Source organism: Conger conger, chromosome 4 (assembly GCF_963514075.1).
Source record: "Conger conger chromosome 4, fConCon1.1, whole genome shotgun sequence".
In the NCBI taxonomy this organism is placed as follows: Eukaryota; Metazoa; Chordata; class Actinopteri; order Anguilliformes; family Congridae; genus Conger; species Conger conger.
In genome coordinates, this window is record NC_083763.1 from 3,501,153 (window position 1) to 3,518,795 (window position 17,643).

Consider the following 17,643-nt stretch of genomic DNA (forward strand, 5'->3'; position numbering starts at 1 on the left):
CTTTATTAGGTAGACCTGTACACCAGCCTATTAATGCAAATATTTAATCAGCCACTCATTTGGCAATAACTAAAGGCATAAAAGCATGCAGACATGATCAAGACGTTCAGCTGTTTTTCAGACCAGATATCAGAATGGGGAAGAAATATGATCTAAGCGACTTCGACCGTGGAATGATTGTTTGTGCCAGACAGGGTGATTTGAATATCCCAGAAACTTCTGATCTCCTGGGATTTTCACGCACAAAAGTCTCTAGAATTTGCAGAGAATGGAGCGAAAAACAAAAAAAACATCCAGTGAGTTGCAGTTCTGCTGGCAAAAATGCGTTGCTAATGATAGAGGTCCGAGGAGAATGGCCAGACTGGTCAAAGCTACAGAAAGGTGACTGTAAGTGGATAGGCTACAGCAGCAGAAGACAAGTCTAAAATATAAGTCTAATAAATACCTAATGAAGTGCTCACTGAGTGTATAAACACTCACACACACACATACGCCCAAGCATGCACGTGTGCGAACACACACAAACACACAAAGATTCCAGACAGCATGTTCATTTTTGTGACCTTTTCTGAAAAAAATTCAACTATAGCTTCAATAATGTACAAAGCTTTAGTTTGCTTTGGCATCAGGGAAGAAAACTGTAAAATGGCAAAATGGTCACAAAATATTATACAATATGTTTAATTAATTAATAATGCTTACTGGTTAACCTTAGTGTTGTTTTCATGTGCTCCTTGTGTCCACATAATTCATATCATATATAACCCAGTTATAATAATTAATATCATATATAACCCTGTGTCCAAAAATTACCCATCCTCACTGAATCCCCTGTGTTAAAGCCTCTTCATTGAATTTTAATCCCTAAATATTTTTCATGTAGAAACCTGTCACTCATCAATTAATCAGTGAATAGCTGTTTTCTGGAACTGCAGGGTTAAAAGGGACTGATGGGCGACTCTTTTTACCCTGTGCTGCTTTTATAGAAGTATAAAAAGGGTTACTTTTTGTAGTGGTAGGGTCATTCCAGGAAAACGTTTTTGGGGGGGGTTTCACTGCTGTTAAACTCAGGATACAGTGATTTTTGACCCTGCGGACAATATGATGGTGTCTAGGATGCCACTAGGATAGATTTTACAAGTAAAACCAAGGCATTTGTTTTGACAATTTATTCATCACAACAAACTGACTTCAACAGCAAATACTTACTTACTGACCCTAATTCCATTGAAACCTTGTTTTCTCTGGATGATGTCATTATAGAAATACAATTCAATTTTCTTTTAATGTTCTTAGATTCTTAATAGTTTAGCATTTTTCTCGTCAGAACACTGGTGCCTGGAATTGATATTGTGCATTAAAATGTGGACAAACAGTGCAGTACATCACAAGTTGGTGTCAGTATATGTAAGTATAATTATGAACTGATACATTCTATAACACGTAGCACATTAAACACAATTCATGATTTAATGAAAAAGTTGTTATAATTGTCACCGTACAATATTAACTATCAGGTCACATACACGAGTATGTAGAGTAAAAACTGAGGGTTATGCTTTCATTGGAGTCTAATTGTCTAATTTGAAACCAAACCAGTACTGTAAGAACTCCTAAATCTGGATCAGGGGTGACTGTCTCCCAGTAGTAAGAATCTCTTCTCTCTGATTCCTGCATTGTGTCCATTCTCTCCTGTGGCACACACACACACACACACACACACACACACACTTCTTTCCACACAGCAGAAAGACAGACATCATTCTTCCCCCCTCCCTGCAGCACCCCACCCCGAGTGAGACAAAAGCATTCCTACTTCCAGAGATGCCAGCTCCATATTTGGGAGAGTGGCAGCCTTTATAAAGAGGGCAGAGGGTTCTGACGCTGACAGGTCACTGCATAATTTGAAGGTAAGCTGTGAGTGGGTGTAGATTCTCCTCCGTGTGTGTGTGCGTGTGGGAGGAATAGGTCTGTCATACAATGCTACTGTAACTCAAACTGGCATAGCAGCAGAACCGTGGCGATATTGAGTTAAAATATACAACACATTAAATATGGGTATCCAGTCCCCAGCTCAAGAACTGAAGTTCTCTGAACACTGCTGCTGTGGCCGTAACCCAATGCGGAAGCTCTTGCTGCACACACATCCTGAAAGGCCCTGGATAGGTTTTGCGTCTGACTCTGTGTCCTTTGTGTGTTCACAGGGCTGCCACAGTACTGATCTTCTCCTCCTCTGGCACATCACATCAAGGTAAGGTCATTTAACCCCCAGCAGCAGACCCCATCCCTGGTCCTGGGGACCCCCAGGCTGGTCCTGGGGACCCCCTGTCTAGTCCTGGGGACGCCCTGTCCGGTCCTGGGGTCCCCCTGTGTCTGCTGGTTTTCGTTTCCAGCCAGAGTCGCAATCCCTGAATTTCAACCAGCTGCTAATAGCTGCTTTTCATGTCTAGAGGAATTATTAATCCCTTAAGACATATTATGTAAGAAATAGCTATGTATGACATGGAGAATGAACCCATATGTTCATATTCAGCTTATTGTGCTATGTGACATAAAGGTTATTTCTATTTCTGACATATTTCTGACATTTCTGACTAAGAAAAATTAACCGCTTCTGAAATTCAGGGATTGCAACTGTGGTTGGAACGAAAACCAGCATACACAGGGGGTTCCCAGGACCAGTATCAGGAACCGCAGGATCACCATAGAATATTTATCGACCTTATTGGCATTAACAAAGTTCAAAGGTGTATCATTGTGAGGCATGTAAAACCTGTTTATTTTGTTTAGATACAGTGCTTAAACATAGGCCCATTTCTCAAAACTTATATGTTTTCTTTTTTTGTTCTATAAATGCGCTATATAAATGCCAACCATTTACCATTTTCCCATTAGGTGAAAGATGGGGGACGCTCAGATGGCCGAGTTCGGGCCAGCAGCTTCTTTCCTGCGAAAATCTGACAAGGAGCGTCTGGAGGCCCAGACTCGCCCCTTCGACATGAAGAAGGAGTGCTTTGTGCCCGACACGGAGGAAGAGTACGTCAAGGCTACCATCGCCAGCCGGGATGGAGACAAAGTCACTGCTGACACTCAGAAGGGGAAGGTAACACAACTTCCTTCGCCATTATGAAACACTCTGACACTTTCAGTCGCTCACAAGCTTAGAATAAAACATGGCCCTTTTTCATGCAACTTAAAATCACCTTGTCTTAAATAATGTCTTAAATAATGGGATTGGACCAAGCGTTGAATGAGTTAAGACTTTTTGCAAGACTTAAGACCTTTTCATTAAGACTTTAATCACACAATGAGGGCGGAGTCAACCTTTATTTATGGGGGGGCGACATGGCTCAGGCAGTAAGAGCAGTCGTCTGGCAGTCGGAGGGTTGCCGGTTCGATCCCCCGCCCGGGCTGTGTCGAAGTGTCCCTGAGCAAGACACCTAACCCCTAAATGCTCCTGACGAGCTGGTCGGTGCCTTGCATGGCAGCCAATCGCCGTCGGTGTGTAAGTGTGTGTATGAATGGGTGAATGAGAAGCATCAATTGTACAGCGCTTTTGATAAAGGCGCTATATAAATGCCAACCATTTACCATTTATTTGTGAATGAGCTGAATGTTTGTATGCACAATATTCTTCCATCGTATTTGAGAGTGTACATTTTTCATAGTTATATCGGCTAAAATAAAGCTGGGCTAAATCATTTCTTTATTTAAAGCAGATGATTCTTGTATCTTTTCCATATATGTATAGACCAATGTCCATTCCATGGAACAAGATGAATAGACTAATAGCAGACTAATGGCCTTCTTTGCAAGTAATACTCTCCTATACTCTCATCAATATGAAACGAAGAGAAGAGCACTCTGCATACATGGCCCCTGTGCACTTCACAGTACATATGTACAGTAATTACAGCTGGGGTTTCTACTGAGCATTCGATCCCGTGGTATCTGTCCTCGTCATCTTAAAGTTATTGTCCCTGATGTGGCCTCCAGCACCGATGAAGGTCGAAGCATCTGCACACTTATATCTCATAAAATATGACAATATATTTAAGTATTTACGTGTACATTACACGTAAAATGTCTCCCTTTCGGATTTTAAAATGTCTTTCTTTCTGAAAACAAAATCTTTCCGATCTTATGTTTCCTTTTCCACCCTCTTTATTGTGAGACCCTGAATGTAGGCATATGGGAAGGGTTTGAAAGGCCTTGCGTATAAGCTCAATTTCTTACCCACGTTTTTCCTCTTTTATCATTTTTATCCTGGCTTTTTAAAATTTAATTATTGTGACTACCTGTGTGAATAAATAAATACATATTTTGTTAAATCTATTTTTGTCAGAGTGTGACAGTGAAGGAGGCTGACGTCCACCCCCAGAACCCGCCGAAGTTCGATAAAATCGAGGACATGGCGATGTTCACCTTCCTGCACGAGCCCGCTGTGCTGTTTAACCTCAAAGAGCGTTACGCAGCCTGGATGATCTACGTGAGTTCGGCCCTTTAGGTCCTCCCCATTAAATTCCCGTTGACCGGCATTAACACTCCTCTTCTAACACACCTCTTCCATTTGCAGACCTACTCTGGGCTGTTCTGTGTCACTGTCAACCCCTACAAGTGGCTGCCAGTGTACAATCAGGAGGTGGTCCTGGCCTACAGAGGAAAGAAGAGGAGTGAAGCTCCTCCTCATATCTTCTCCATCTCTGACAATGCCTATCAGTACATGCTGTCAGGTAACATGCAACATTATACGTATTTTTTAAATTTACATCATTCAAACCTGCAGCCAGACCTTGGTCAAATGAGTTTTGGATTCAAATACTTTCCGATGCTTTACTGAGCTTGTCTGGTCTGTTGGGACCTATGAAATACTCTCAAGAAATGCAAACCATGCATTCTGGTCCTCTTGGCTTGCTCAGTTGCATCAGGCAAGATTAATCAAGCACAGGAAAGTATTTGAATCCAAAATACAGTAAATACGTATTTGCCTGAAAACATTCATTCCCCTGAAAAAAAATCTATGGATAATCAAAATATTTTAATGTGGAAATAGCTAACTTGCCACAATATAACTTGCATACATAGAACTAATATTAATGTTAATGTCATTTTTACATGGACTGAGGAAAATCAAGATATAGCATTTAGCTATTGTGTTGTGATACTGACCGAATTATCTTTTCTCTCTCAGACAGAGAAAATCAGTCCATCCTCATCACGTAAGTCTGTCATTGGATGAAGCCTTAAAAAGATAACTGTGACTAACGTATCTTAATGTATATACTGTATTTATATACAGGTCTACAACCATAAATGTAATTATGATAAAGTGCTTAACAATGCTCAACTGGGACCTGGAAGGTTGCTGATTCAAGCCCCGATGTAGCTTGATCAGCTGTTGGGCCACAGTAATCCTGTTTAGTCTTAACAACTGTAAGTCTTAATTTGGATAAAGGCGTCAGCTAAATAACTGTAATGTAATGTAAGCATTCAGTGTGTGCATATTGAAAGTGTATTTATATGTAGTACCGTATATACACATCTGCTATGAATGTTGTTGGGCTCTTTTGCTATTATACACCATTAAATTCAACAGGTTCATGGAAACGAATCTGCTGTAGTTACACTGCGTTTCCTCTCTCTCTCCAGTGGAGAATCTGGTGCTGGGAAGACTGTGAACACCAAGAGGGTCATCCAGTACTTTGCCAGCATCGCAGCTGGTGGAACAGGGAAGAAGGACGCAGCCTCTGAGAAGAAGGTAACCTACCACCTGATCCACATTAAAATGTGTGTCTATATGATTCATGTTCTGCCTATGTGATGAGGTTGTACATATTGTCTTCTATAGGGTACCCTGGAGGATCAAATCATCCAGGCCAACCCTGCCCTGGAGGCCTTTGGAAATGCCAAGACCATCAGAAATGACAACTCCTCAAGATTCGTAAGTTGGTTTTTTTGGCAACCTCCTCGAGTACAAAAAGTATGTTTTGGGTATTTATCAAAAATATATTCACTGATCTGTCTGTTTTGTAAAGGGCAAGTTCATCCGAATTCACTTTGCAGCCAGTGGAAAACTGGCTTCTGCTGACATTGAGACCTGTAAGCAAATACATTTCAAAATTCTCCAAAACTTATTGCTCGACTGTGACCTGACTCAAAAATAATGCTTTTGTCTTCCTCTCATATTTATTATTTTTCAAGATCTCCTGGAAAAATCACGTGTGACTTTCCAGCTTAAGGCTGAGAGAGACTATCACATCTTTTACCAGATCTTGTCTCAGAAGAAGCCAGAGCTGCTGGGTGAGTAGGAATGTTCACTTCTGTACAGTGAACATTTTGTTTTTGTCCTTATACATAGTAAATTTACAATGTATTGTATATTCATAAAAATGCTAATCTAAATGATAGTGATACCTTTGTTTCCTTTTCAATAGAAATGATGCTCATCACCAACAATCCTTATGACTACTCCTTCATCTCCCAAGGAGAGACAACAGTAGCTTCTATTGATGATGCTGATGAGCTGATGGCCACTGATGTTAGTGGAAATTTAGTTGAATTTACATTAAATATAAATTGTAAATTAAGATTAATGTTGTGGGTTAGGAAGTGGTTACGGGATAGGACACAAAGGGTAGTAGTAGGATTGAGCTTATCTGAGCTGGGTATTGAGTCCCACAAGGATCAGTGCTAGGACCACTGATCTTCCTTGTTCACATAAATGTCCATTCAGCCCAGCAGAATGTCCTTCTCTTTCTCTAGGAAGCCTTTGATGTGCTGGGCTTCACTCAGGAAGAGAAGAACAGCATTTACAAGCTGGTTGGAGCCATCATGCACTACGGCAACATGAGGTTCAAGCAGAAACAGCGAGAGGAGCAAGCGGAGGCTGATGGGACTGAGGGTGAGTTTGGCTGATGCCTCATAAGTTCATGCAGGTCTCCATGCAAATCCCTATATAATAAAAAGTGCAATTGTTTTGAAGCATCAACATATATAATGACTAGATAGAAAATACCTTTATACAAATTCAAGTATGGTACACATGAGTTGAAAAAAGATTGTCAAATAATGTAGAACACAGTTGTGCTGTGAAATTACTGTTCAATTTAAATAATCTCCCACCTTGAGAAAATTTGACCATTAAAATACTTGGAGTGATGAAGTGCGAATCAAATGTAAACATTTCAATCCATACTGCGTTTATTTTAACATCTGATAAAATACAGTATGGGCTATTAATGTACCACTTACAGAAAATAGCTGTATTCTATGTTGGAAAATGAAGATATGTGAAATTGCGACTTAAACTGTGTTACAGATGCTGACAAGTCAGCCTATCTGATGGGTCTGAACTCTGCTGACCTCATCAAGGGTCTATGTCATCCAAGAGTCAAAGTCGGCAATGAATGGGTCACCAAGGGACAAAATGTCCAACAGGCAAGTTAAGAAAGACCACGTTTCATGCTCCAAGAGAGTCCAGCATAGACAACATGTTTCAGCTTGCGTTAAAGCAGCAGCAGTTGATCAGTAGCTCAGTGGATTGGGCCAGTTTAAAACCCATGGATGGTAGTGGAGCTCAGCTAGATGTTTCAAGGTTGTAGGCTTGATTCCTAAGAATGGTACTGCCGTTTTAATTCATTGGAGTCTGGAAATGTTCTTGCCATTACAAATATCTGAATATGTATTAACATCCAAAATATGGCTTAATCTTTTTGTGTAGGTGTCTTATTCAGTTGGCGCTCTGTCCAAGTCAGTGTATGAGAAGATGTTCCTCTGGATGGTGGTGAGAATCAACCAATCCCTGGACACAAAGCAACCTCGACAATACTTTATTGGTGTTTTGGACATCGCGGGATTTGAGATCTTTGATGTGAGTATCTTTTGAATGAATGACTTGTGCAGGTAACATTTCAAGAGTCTCCAAACTGAGAGAAAGTTTCAACTCAAAATGTCCTTCTCTATTACAGTTCAACACCTTTGAGCAGCTGTGCATCAACTTCACAAATGAGAAGCTGCAGCAGTTCTTCAACCACCACATGTTTGTGCTGGAACAAGAGGAGTATAAGAAAGAGGGGATTGAATGGGAGTTTATTGACTTTGGCATGGACTTGCAGGCCTGCATTGACCTCATTGAAAAGGTGGGTCAATAAAAGAGACATACTGTATGTATAACCATTCTGTTCTGGAATGTGTACACGGTACATTTCTGTTACATTTTACTGCCAAAGGGCTTAGAATCTTGCAGTGTGCTGATGCTGGAATAATTCAATTGCTGGAAAGTCAATTATTTCCTTTTTTTCAGCCCATGGGTATCATGTCCATCCTTGAAGAGGAGTGCATGTTCCCCAAGGCCAGTGATGCCACCTTCAAAGCCAAGCTATATGACCACCATCTGGGGAAATCACAGAACTTCCAGAAACCCAGGATTGTCAAGGGGAAACCAGAGGCCCATTTCTCCCTGGTTCACTATGCTGGCACTGTCGACTATAACATTACAAACTGGCTTGTGAAGAACAAGGACCCCCTGAATGAGACTGTCGTTGGGCTGTACCAGAAGTCGACAATGAAGTTACTGTCCATTCTCTTTGCCAATTATGCTAGTGCCGATTCAGGTATTCTTATTTTACATCTATGTTGGGGGTGACATTAGCTCAGGAGGTAAGAGTGGTCATCTGGCAGTTGGAGGGCTGCTGGTTTGAATCCCTGCTCTAGCTGTGTCCCAGAGCAAGACACCTAAACCCCAAATGCTCAAAAGCTGGTTGTATTGGTAATTGGTCTGCAATTATATAGCACCTTTATCCAAAGCGCTGTACAATTGATGCTTCTTATTCACACACCAACGGCAACTGGCTGCCCTGCAAGGCACCAATCAGCTTCTCAGAAGCAATTAGGGGTTGGGTGTCTTGCTCAGGGACACTTGGTCATGCCCAAGGCGGGATTGAACCAGCAACCCTCCGACTGCTCTTACCTCCTCAGCTAATGTCCCCCCACTATGCAGGCAAACAAATGGCTGGTAGTGTGTGTGTGTGTGTGTGTGTGTGTGTGTGTGTGTGTGTGTGTGTGTGTGTGTGTGAGAATGTGAATGGATGAATGAGAGGCATTCATTGTAAAGCGCTTTGGATAAAAACATAATATTGTAATTGAAAGAATTGCTTTCACACTTAGTTTATCTGCTGGGATAAATGTTTCATGAAAGGTGACAATAATAATGCCTTCCAGAACAAGCAGGCAAGAAGGGTGGAAAGAAGAAGGGATCCTCCTTCCAGACTGTGTCTGCTCTTCACAGGGTGAGATTGAGCTGCATAAACCTGACAGGCCTGAGTTGGGCCCTGGTAGATGCTAACAGACTATGGCTTTCTCAGTAGCTAGCAACAGATGTTCACAATAAATATGGACCTTCAAATATACTGTAGATTGCAATATACTGTATAGCTAGCAGAACACATGGTATTAAACATAACATTAATATTTACTGTACAAAGACATAGAATATTTTAATCATGAGATCATATTAATGTACAAGATATGTAGATACTGTATACTTGCCAGACAGTATGTATTTCAGAGAGACACACACTTGATGTATGAGTATATCATTAATTATATGGCATTTATCTTGTATTATACTGTTGGGATACAAAGATAAAAAAGATGTGTGTTACAGCAAGATAAGACTTCTGAACAATTGATGCAAGGTGGCATTAGGACTGTGAGGCACGGTTATGAAAGTGCTTAATTTTGTATCTTGCTTCTCTGGCCGCAGGAAAATCTGAATAAGCTGATGACCAACTTAAGATCTACTCACCCTCACTTTGTGCGCTGCATCATCCCCAATGAGACCAAGACTCCAGGGGCCATGGAGAACCCTCTGGTCATGCACCAGCTGCGCTGTAACGGCGTGCTGGAAGGCATCAGGATCTGCAGGAAGGGCTTCCCCAACAGGATCCTGTACGGAGACTTCAAACAGAGGTAGAAAGGGTTTATTTTGATTGGTGTTATTCATGTTAATTTAATTTCTTCAGATTGCCTGTAATGTTGTATTTCTCTGTAGATATCGGATCCTGAACCCTGCTGCAATCCCTGACGGACAGTTCATTGACAGCAGGAAGGGAGCAGAAAAACTCCTGGGGTCTCTGGAGATTGACCACAGCCAGTATAGATTTGGACACACTAAGGTACACAAGTTTAAACAAGCAGTCTAGAGAAATATGCTTCAGAAATAAGCAATGATGTAACTGTGCAGTTTCACCCTCTCACATTCTCCAGGTGTTCTTCAAAGCTGGTCTGCTGGGCACATTGGAGGAGATGAGAGATGATCGTCTAGCTCTGATCATCACTGGAATCCAGTCCAGGTCCCGTGGTGTTCTCTCAAGACTTGAGTTCCAGAAAATTGTGGAGCGCAGGTCAGAAGAACAGTGACAGTAAAGCTTTGATTTGCATTTTGTGCAAAGATGGCTGATTGTGATGTTGTCTCTGTGATGAATCCTAGGGATGCCCTGCTTGTGATCCAATGGAATGTGCGTGCCTTCATGGGTGTGAAGAATTGGCCCTGGATGAAACTTTATTTCAAGATAAAGCCACTGTTGAGGTCTGCTGAAGCTGAAAAAGAGATGGCCAACATGAAGGAGGAGTTCCTGAAGCTCAAAGAGGCTTATGCCAAATCTGAGGCTCGCAGGAAGGAACTGGAAGAGAAGATGGTCAGTCTTCTCCAAGAGAAAAATGACCTGCAGCTCCAAGTCCAGGCTGTGAGTTGAAGAGTTTGTTTCATGACTTAAAGATGAAATATCATAATAATTGAATGTCTTAATTATATCTGGATGACATGGTGACTTGTCATCACCACAGGAACAAGATAACCTCTGTGATGCTGAGGAACGGTGTGAAGGGCTGATCAAGAATAAGATCCAGCTTGAGGCCAAAGCCAAAGAGCTGACCGAAAGACTGGAGGATGAGGAGGAGATGAACTCAGACCTGACTGCTAAGAAGAGGAAGCTTGAAGATGAGTGCTCTGAGCTGAAGAAGGACATCGATGATCTGGAGCTCACTCTGGCAAAAGTGGAGAAAGAGAAACATGCCACTGAAAACAAGGTCTGTGCTTTTACATTTTTCAAACTAATGAACGACAAGTTTGGGTGACAGTCTGTTGACTCCTTTATTTGTGTTTACAGGTGAAGAACCTGACTGAGGAAATGGCAGCTCTAGATGAAATCATTGCCAAGCTGACCAAGGAGAAGAAGGCCCTTCAGGAGGCTCACCAGCAAACCCTGGATGACCTGCAGAGTGAGGAGGACAAAGTGAACACCCTGACCAAGGCCAAGGCCAAACTGGAGCAGCAAGTTGACGATGTAAGCAGACTCATTTTTAGACAGTAAAATGAAAAAGAACATGGAATGAAACAGACCTTCATTATATTCTCAATCTCTCCGTATACAGCTAGAGGGATCCCTGGAACAGGAGAAGAAGATAAGAATGGATCTTGAGAGAGCCAAGAGGAAGCTGGAGGGAGACTTAAAGTTGACCCAGGAGAACCTAATGGACCTGGAGAATGATAAGCAGCAGCTAGACGAGAAGCTGAAGAAGTAAACAGATGTGTTCTTTTGTTGAAGATCATTTGCTTTTTTGATGTTTTTGTAGTTAAACCCAATTAACCCCAAATTATTTTCCTTTACAGAAAGGACTTTGAGATCAACCAGCTCAATGCCAAAATAGAAGATGAACAGGCCCTGGCAACTCAGCTCCAGAAGAAACTGAAGGAGTTGCAGGTAAATTATTTGAAAAATACCTGCGCAGTCTGAGATATTTTCCTGACCTCATTAAAAACCTTACATTTCTCCTTGAACTAGGCCCGAATTGAAGAGCTGGAGGAAGAGCTGGAGGCTGAAAGAGCAGCCCGTGCGAGGGTGGAGAAACAGAGGGCCGACTTGTCCAGAGAGCTGGAGGAGATCAGCGAGAGGCTAGAGGAGGCTGGTGGGGCCACATCTGCTCAGATTGAGATGAACAAGAAGAGGGAGGCAGAGTTCCAGAAGATGCGCAGAGACCTGGAAGAGTCCACTCTGCAGCACGAGGCTACGGCTGCCACACTGAGGAAGAAACACGCCGACAGTGTGGCTGACCTTGGGGAGCAGATCGACAACCTGCAGAGAGTGAAGCAGAAGCTGGAGAAGGAGAAGAGTGAACTCAGACTGGAGCTAGACGATGTGGTCTCCAACATGGAGCAGATCCTCAAGGTCAAGGTAAGGTCTCAATAACCCTCTTTGTTGAAGTGAATCTGGTCTCTATTGTTTTTCTGAATCCTCCAGCTTCTATTATATCCCCAGATTTAAATAAAGACCTAAATTCTTTCATACCTCTTTAAGGTAAACATGGAGAAGATGTGCAGAACTCTAGAAGATCAGATGACTGAGTACAGAACTAAATTTGAGGAAGGCCAGCGCACCATCAATGACTTAAGTTTGCAGAGAGCAAAGCTACAAACTGAGAATGGTATATATGCATGTTCCTTATTACGCATCAATTTATATCAGGACATATTTTAATGAAGAATGACCAAACTGATTATAATATTACCAGGGGAGCTTGCCAGGCAGATGGAGGAGAAAGACTCTCTGGTCTCTCAGTTGACTAGAGGCAAGCAGTCTTACACTCAGCAAACTGAAGATCTCAAAAGACAGCTGGAAGAGGAAGTCAAGGTAAGCTGTTAACAGCAGTACCAAAACCTGCTGTAGTTCACTTTGTTGAGCCAATAAAAAACAATTTTATTAAAATATAACCCAACTCTTAAAATGGTGTCTTGCACGCTGTGCTCTTTTTTTCCTGGCAGGCAAAGAATGCACTGGCCCATGCAGTTCAGTCTTCTCGCCACGACTGTGACCTGCTGAGGGAGCAGTATGAGGAGGAACTGGAGGCTAAGGCTGAGCTGCAACGCAGTCTCTCCAAGGCCAACTCTGAGGTGGCTCAGTGGAGAACCAAGTATGAGACTGATGCCATCCAGAGGACTGAGGAGCTGGAGGAAGCAAAGTAAGGAATGAGAGAAGCCTGTTTTCATATTTAAAGAGGCAAGCAAGGGATTCAGTCTTATTAACCCTATTCACCCATCTTTCCCTTCATCCAGGAAGAAACTGGCTCAGCGACTGCAGGATGCAGAAGAGGCTGTGGAAGCTGTGAATGCTAAATGTTCCTCCCTGGAGAAGACCAAACACAGGCTGCAGAATGAGATCGAAGATCTCATGGTTGATGTGGAGAGATCTAATGCAGCTGCTGCTGCTCTGGACAAGAAGCAAAGAAACTTTGATAAGGTGATGGAGAACTGAGATTGCCACAACTTTTCCCAATTAATGGAAGGCTTCTTAAGGTGTTGTTGATTTACATTATTGGAATTTGGCAGATGCTCTTATCCAGAGCGACATACAGTTGATTAGACTAAGCAGGAGACAATCCTCCCCTGGAGCAATGCAGGGTTAAGGGCCTTGCTCAAGGGACCAACAACTGTGCGGATCTTATTGTGGCTACACTGGGATTCGAACCCCTGACCTTGCCTGTCCCAGTCATTTACCTTAACCTTACCTAACCTTACCTTAACCACTACGCTACAGGCCGCCTGATTTGAATTTGAATCAACTGTTTGAATAAATTTCCTGTTGTAATCCGACCAGGTCCTAGCTGAGTGGAAGCAGAAATATGAAGAGTCTCAAAGTGAGTTGGAGAGCTCCCAGAAGGAGGCCAGATCTCTCAGCACTGAGCTCTTCAAGTTGAAAAACTCCTACGAGGAGTCATTAGATCACCTGGAGACAATGAAGAGGGAGAATAAGAACCTTCAAGGTTAGTTTTTGCAAGTAATCATTATTCGCAGACATTCTTTTTGTCTACCCAATTGCAAAATGGCTTAAGTCACTCTCTTAACAATTATCATATGGCCTTTTCTTAATTAGAGGAAATTTCCGACCTCACTGAGCAACTTGGTGAGGGAGGAAAGAGTATCCATGAGCTGGAGAAAATAAGGAAGCAGCTGGAACAAGAGAAGAGTGAGATCCAAACTGCTCTGGAGGAAGCAGAGGTAAAATTGTTTTGCTTGTTGGTTTCATGGATTCATTTTCTGACTTTAAGTTAGTGCTTTTCATTTTGAAAAATACATTGTTTTCACACATTTAAATGGTAAATGGTCGGCATTTATATAGCGCCTTTATCCAAAGCGCCTTTATCTAAATCTTTCACCTGGCAGGCTTCCCTGGAACACGAGGAGGGTAAGATCCTGAGAGCCCAGTTGGAGTTCAATCAGGTGAAAGCTGACATTGAACGCAAACTTGCTGAGAAGGATGAGGAGATGGAACAGGCCAAGAGAAACCAGCTAAGAGTGGTTGAGACCCTGCAAAGCTCCCTGGAGGCTGAGACTCGCAGCAGGAATGAAGCCATCAGGTTGAAGAAGAAGATGGAAGGAGACCTCAATGAGATGGAGATCCAGCTCAGTCAGGCCAACAGGCAGGCAGCTGAGGCCCAGAAGCAGCTCAAGGGTCTCCACTCTCATCTGAAGGTATTGTAAAACCAGAAAATTTTCTGTTTGGTACAGGAAAATGTGAGTTTTGGATGTGTAAAATTCTCAAGATAGAACTTAATATTACCTTTCCTCTCCAACAGGACGCTCAGCTGCATTTGGATGAATCTCTCCGTGCCAATGATGACCTGAAGGAGAACATTGCCATTGTAGAGAGACGCAACAATCTGCTACAGGCAGAGCTGGATGAGCTGAGAGCCATGGTGGAGCAGACTGAGAGAGGTCGTAAGCTGGCTGAGCAGGAACTGCTGGATGTCAGCGAGAGAGTACAGCTTCTGCACTCCCAGGTAAGTTTGAAAATGATGGTATCCATGTAATATTTAGACAATAATTCCAATTGATGATAGATCATTACATTTTAAATAGTGCTTTTCTAGACTCTCAAAGTGATGAGGGAAAAAACCACCACCACCAATGTGTAGCACCCACCTGGCTGATGCAAGGCAGCCATTTTGCACAAGAACACTCACCACACATCAGCTGAGGTGGAGAGGGAGAGAACAGTGTTTTTGCCAATTGAATCAGGGGATGATTAGGTGGCAGGTTGAAAGAGCCGGGGTTGGGAATTTAGCCAGGACACCGGGGAACCCCCTACTCTTTGTGAAGACTGTCATGGGATCTTTAATGACCATAGTCACTGACATGATATTCAAACCACTCTGTCCAAATACCTTTGTAGAACACCAGCCTGCTGAACCAGAAGAAGAAGCTGGAGGGTGACACAGCCCAGCTTCAGACCGAGGTGGAGGAAGCAGTGCAGGAGTGCAGGAACGCTGAGGAAAAGGCCAAAAAGGCCATTACTGACGCGGCCATGATGGCAGAGGAGCTGAAGAAGGAGCAGGACACCAGTGCTCACCTGGAGCGCATGAAGAAGAACATGGATCAGACCATCAAGGACCTGCAGCACCGCCTGGATGAAGCCGAGCAAATCGCCATGAAGGGAGGCAAGAAGCAGGTCCAGAAGCTGGAAGCTCGCGTGAGTGTCTACCACTACCTCTGCTTATACCTTAAGGAATCACACAGTGAAACATGCAGAAAGAGGGGCAGCCTGTAGTAGTCTAGCATCTGTAGTCTAGTGGCTAAGCTATATGACCCGGATATGAACCCGGTGGGTTTGTGGTTGAACTTTATGAACCCGGTTTCGTGGTTGAAGCCCCGGTGTAGCCACGATAAGATCCCCACGGCTGTTGTGGGCACTTGAGCAAGGCCCTTAACCCCACATTGCTGCAGGGGGGAAATGTCCCCTGCTTAATCTAATCAACTGTAAGTCACTATGGATAAAAAATAAAACATAAGCGAAATGGCAAATTATGAACGGAATTCATATTACTTTACATTTTTAGGTGAGAGAGCTGGAAGCTGAGGTGGAAATGGAGCAGAAGAAGAGCAGTGATTCTCTGAAGGGCGTCCGCAAATATGAGAGACGCATCAAAGAGCTCACCTACCAGGTACCTTTCCTTTCTGTAGTGTACTAAATATACAACTGCTTTGTAGATGAGAATATACTATAACCACATTGTCTATTAATGTAATGTGGCCCAATTTACTTGTCTTTTTTCTGTTCTTTGTAGACCGAGGAGGACCGTAAGAATTTGGCCCGTCTGCAGGACCTGGTGGACAAGCTCCAGCTGAAGGTCAAGTCCTACAAGAGAACTTCAGAAGAGGCTGTAAGTGTCGACATGCCTTCAGTGCACTTATTTATATATTTCGCAGCAGTGTCTCCCAGCCAGGCTTTCCTCATGTGCTGTGTGTGCGCTCTGTGTCTCAGGAGGAACAGGCTAACAGTAATCTGACCAAGTTCCGCAAGCTGCAGCACGAGCTGGACGAGGCAGAGGAACGAGCCGACATCGCAGAGTCTCAGGTCAACAAGCTGCGTGCCAAGACCCGGGATGTCGGCTCAAAGGTTAGTATCCAATGCCATATCTTTTCCTCGCAGAGATTGCTTCAACTAATTACTTTACATATCAAATGTCTCAATGTACGTACAATACACACTGTTGTCATTTACCTTTCTGTTTGTGAAGCACTGTACTGTCTGGAAATCTGAAACCCGGATGTCTTGAGTCTTTCTTATGACTTTTTAGGACTTAGTTCACGGATGAGCTTCTTTTTTTGTTGTTGCACAAAACATCAGATCTAGTCACTATCGTCATAGCATTCGAACCATTTTCTAATAACTAAAATAATGTTGTGGAAGAGAATTGTCAGTTAAAATACCAAAACCGTTAGAATAGAAATATTTATGATCTCAAAAATGAGTTGGAGCTGTTGCCAACCCATTTGCATCTTCTTTAGATGCATTTCAGTTTGGTTTCTTAATTCATTTAATAGGTATCGATAAAAAAAGTAGGCAATAATAATGTCGATAGGGATTATACAAATAGATTGCATAGAATACTTCTAGGATAATATCCTGAGTGTGGGAGTTGTAGGATGCTACAACACTTATTTCAGCCACCAGGGGGCGCAAGAAATGATTCCTTGGTCAACATGAGTTCTCTTTCAGGGAAAGTACTGGCAAAGAAACATACATATATGACTAATAGTTTCATGAATAAAAAATTACAAATGACAAATGACATGCCCCAATCTACCAATTCTGTCAGTAATGAGCACATAATTAAATATCTCATCATATTATATATTTCTTTGATGACTTCTTTTTTTTTTTAATTTGAATTTCCTTTTAAACGTTTCCCCTCACAGAAAGGACATGATGAAGAGTAAAGCTCTCAGAGGGACTTTCTGAAACCTCCTGACTTGATGTGCTCCAGTTCTCAGTCTTCCCTTTTCCTGTAACCCTGTAGAATAAAATCAATGCAATGGAAAACTGCTGCTGTCTGTCCTAATTTAACAGTGTAGCGTTTGACCATTTTCCTCCATGCGCACTCACATTTGCGGTTGAAAATAGAATACTTGCTATATTCTGGACCCATAGGTTATTCACACCCTTGAAAAAGATACGGTATGAAATAAACAATATAGGTAATTAGGTTATTGTATGCTAAAAGATGTTAGAAGTATAAATACGCCTTTGCACTCATACAATTGTTCAGACAAAACCATTTTGTGTAATTTTTTATTATATTTTTCCC

At 42.4% G+C, this 17,643-nt stretch overlaps 1 protein-coding gene across 1 annotated transcript; it reads left to right on the forward strand.

Annotated features, from left to right (window-relative positions):
* Positions 1–2,202: 2,202 nt before the first annotated feature.
* LOC133126881 (myosin-7) lies at positions 2,203–17,354 on the forward strand. The gene is made up of 38 exons (XM_061239345.1): positions 2,203–2,251; positions 2,896–3,103; positions 4,346–4,489; positions 4,577–4,733; positions 5,192–5,219; positions 5,650–5,758; positions 5,849–5,941; positions 6,036–6,099; positions 6,202–6,300; positions 6,435–6,538; positions 6,763–6,901; positions 7,319–7,437; positions 7,721–7,870; positions 7,968–8,138; positions 8,303–8,612; positions 9,220–9,287; positions 9,764–9,969; positions 10,052–10,175; positions 10,267–10,403; positions 10,490–10,745; positions 10,846–11,088; positions 11,169–11,345; positions 11,434–11,579; positions 11,672–11,762; positions 11,844–12,233; positions 12,357–12,483; positions 12,571–12,689; positions 12,821–13,017; positions 13,112–13,295; positions 13,653–13,818; positions 13,929–14,053; positions 14,219–14,527; positions 14,632–14,835; positions 15,228–15,524; positions 15,892–15,996; positions 16,120–16,215; positions 16,317–16,451; positions 17,255–17,354. The coding sequence occupies exons 2-38, from the start codon at positions 2,903–2,905 to the stop codon at positions 17,273–17,275; spliced, it is 5,811 nt and encodes a 1,936-aa protein (XP_061095329.1). The 5' UTR covers positions 2,203–2,251; positions 2,896–2,902; the 3' UTR covers positions 17,276–17,354.
* The last annotated feature ends 289 nt before the right edge of the window (positions 17,355–17,643 follow it).

What these genes read in the sequence shown, in the direction of transcription:
- LOC133126881 (XM_061239345.1), top strand. Translation starts at nt 2,903, where the DNA reads ATGGGGGACGCTCAGATGGCCGAGTTCGGGCCAGCAGCTTCTTTCCTG. An exon ending in ATGAGCTGATGGCCACTGAT is followed by an intron (nt 6,539 to 6,762) that starts GTTAGTGGAAAT and finishes CTCTTTCTCTAG; the next exon opens with GAAGCCTTTGATGTGCTGGG. An exon ending in CAGAAAATTGTGGAGCGCAG is followed by an intron (nt 10,404 to 10,489) that starts GTCAGAAGAACA and finishes GATGAATCCTAG; the next exon opens with GGATGCCCTGCTTGTGATCC.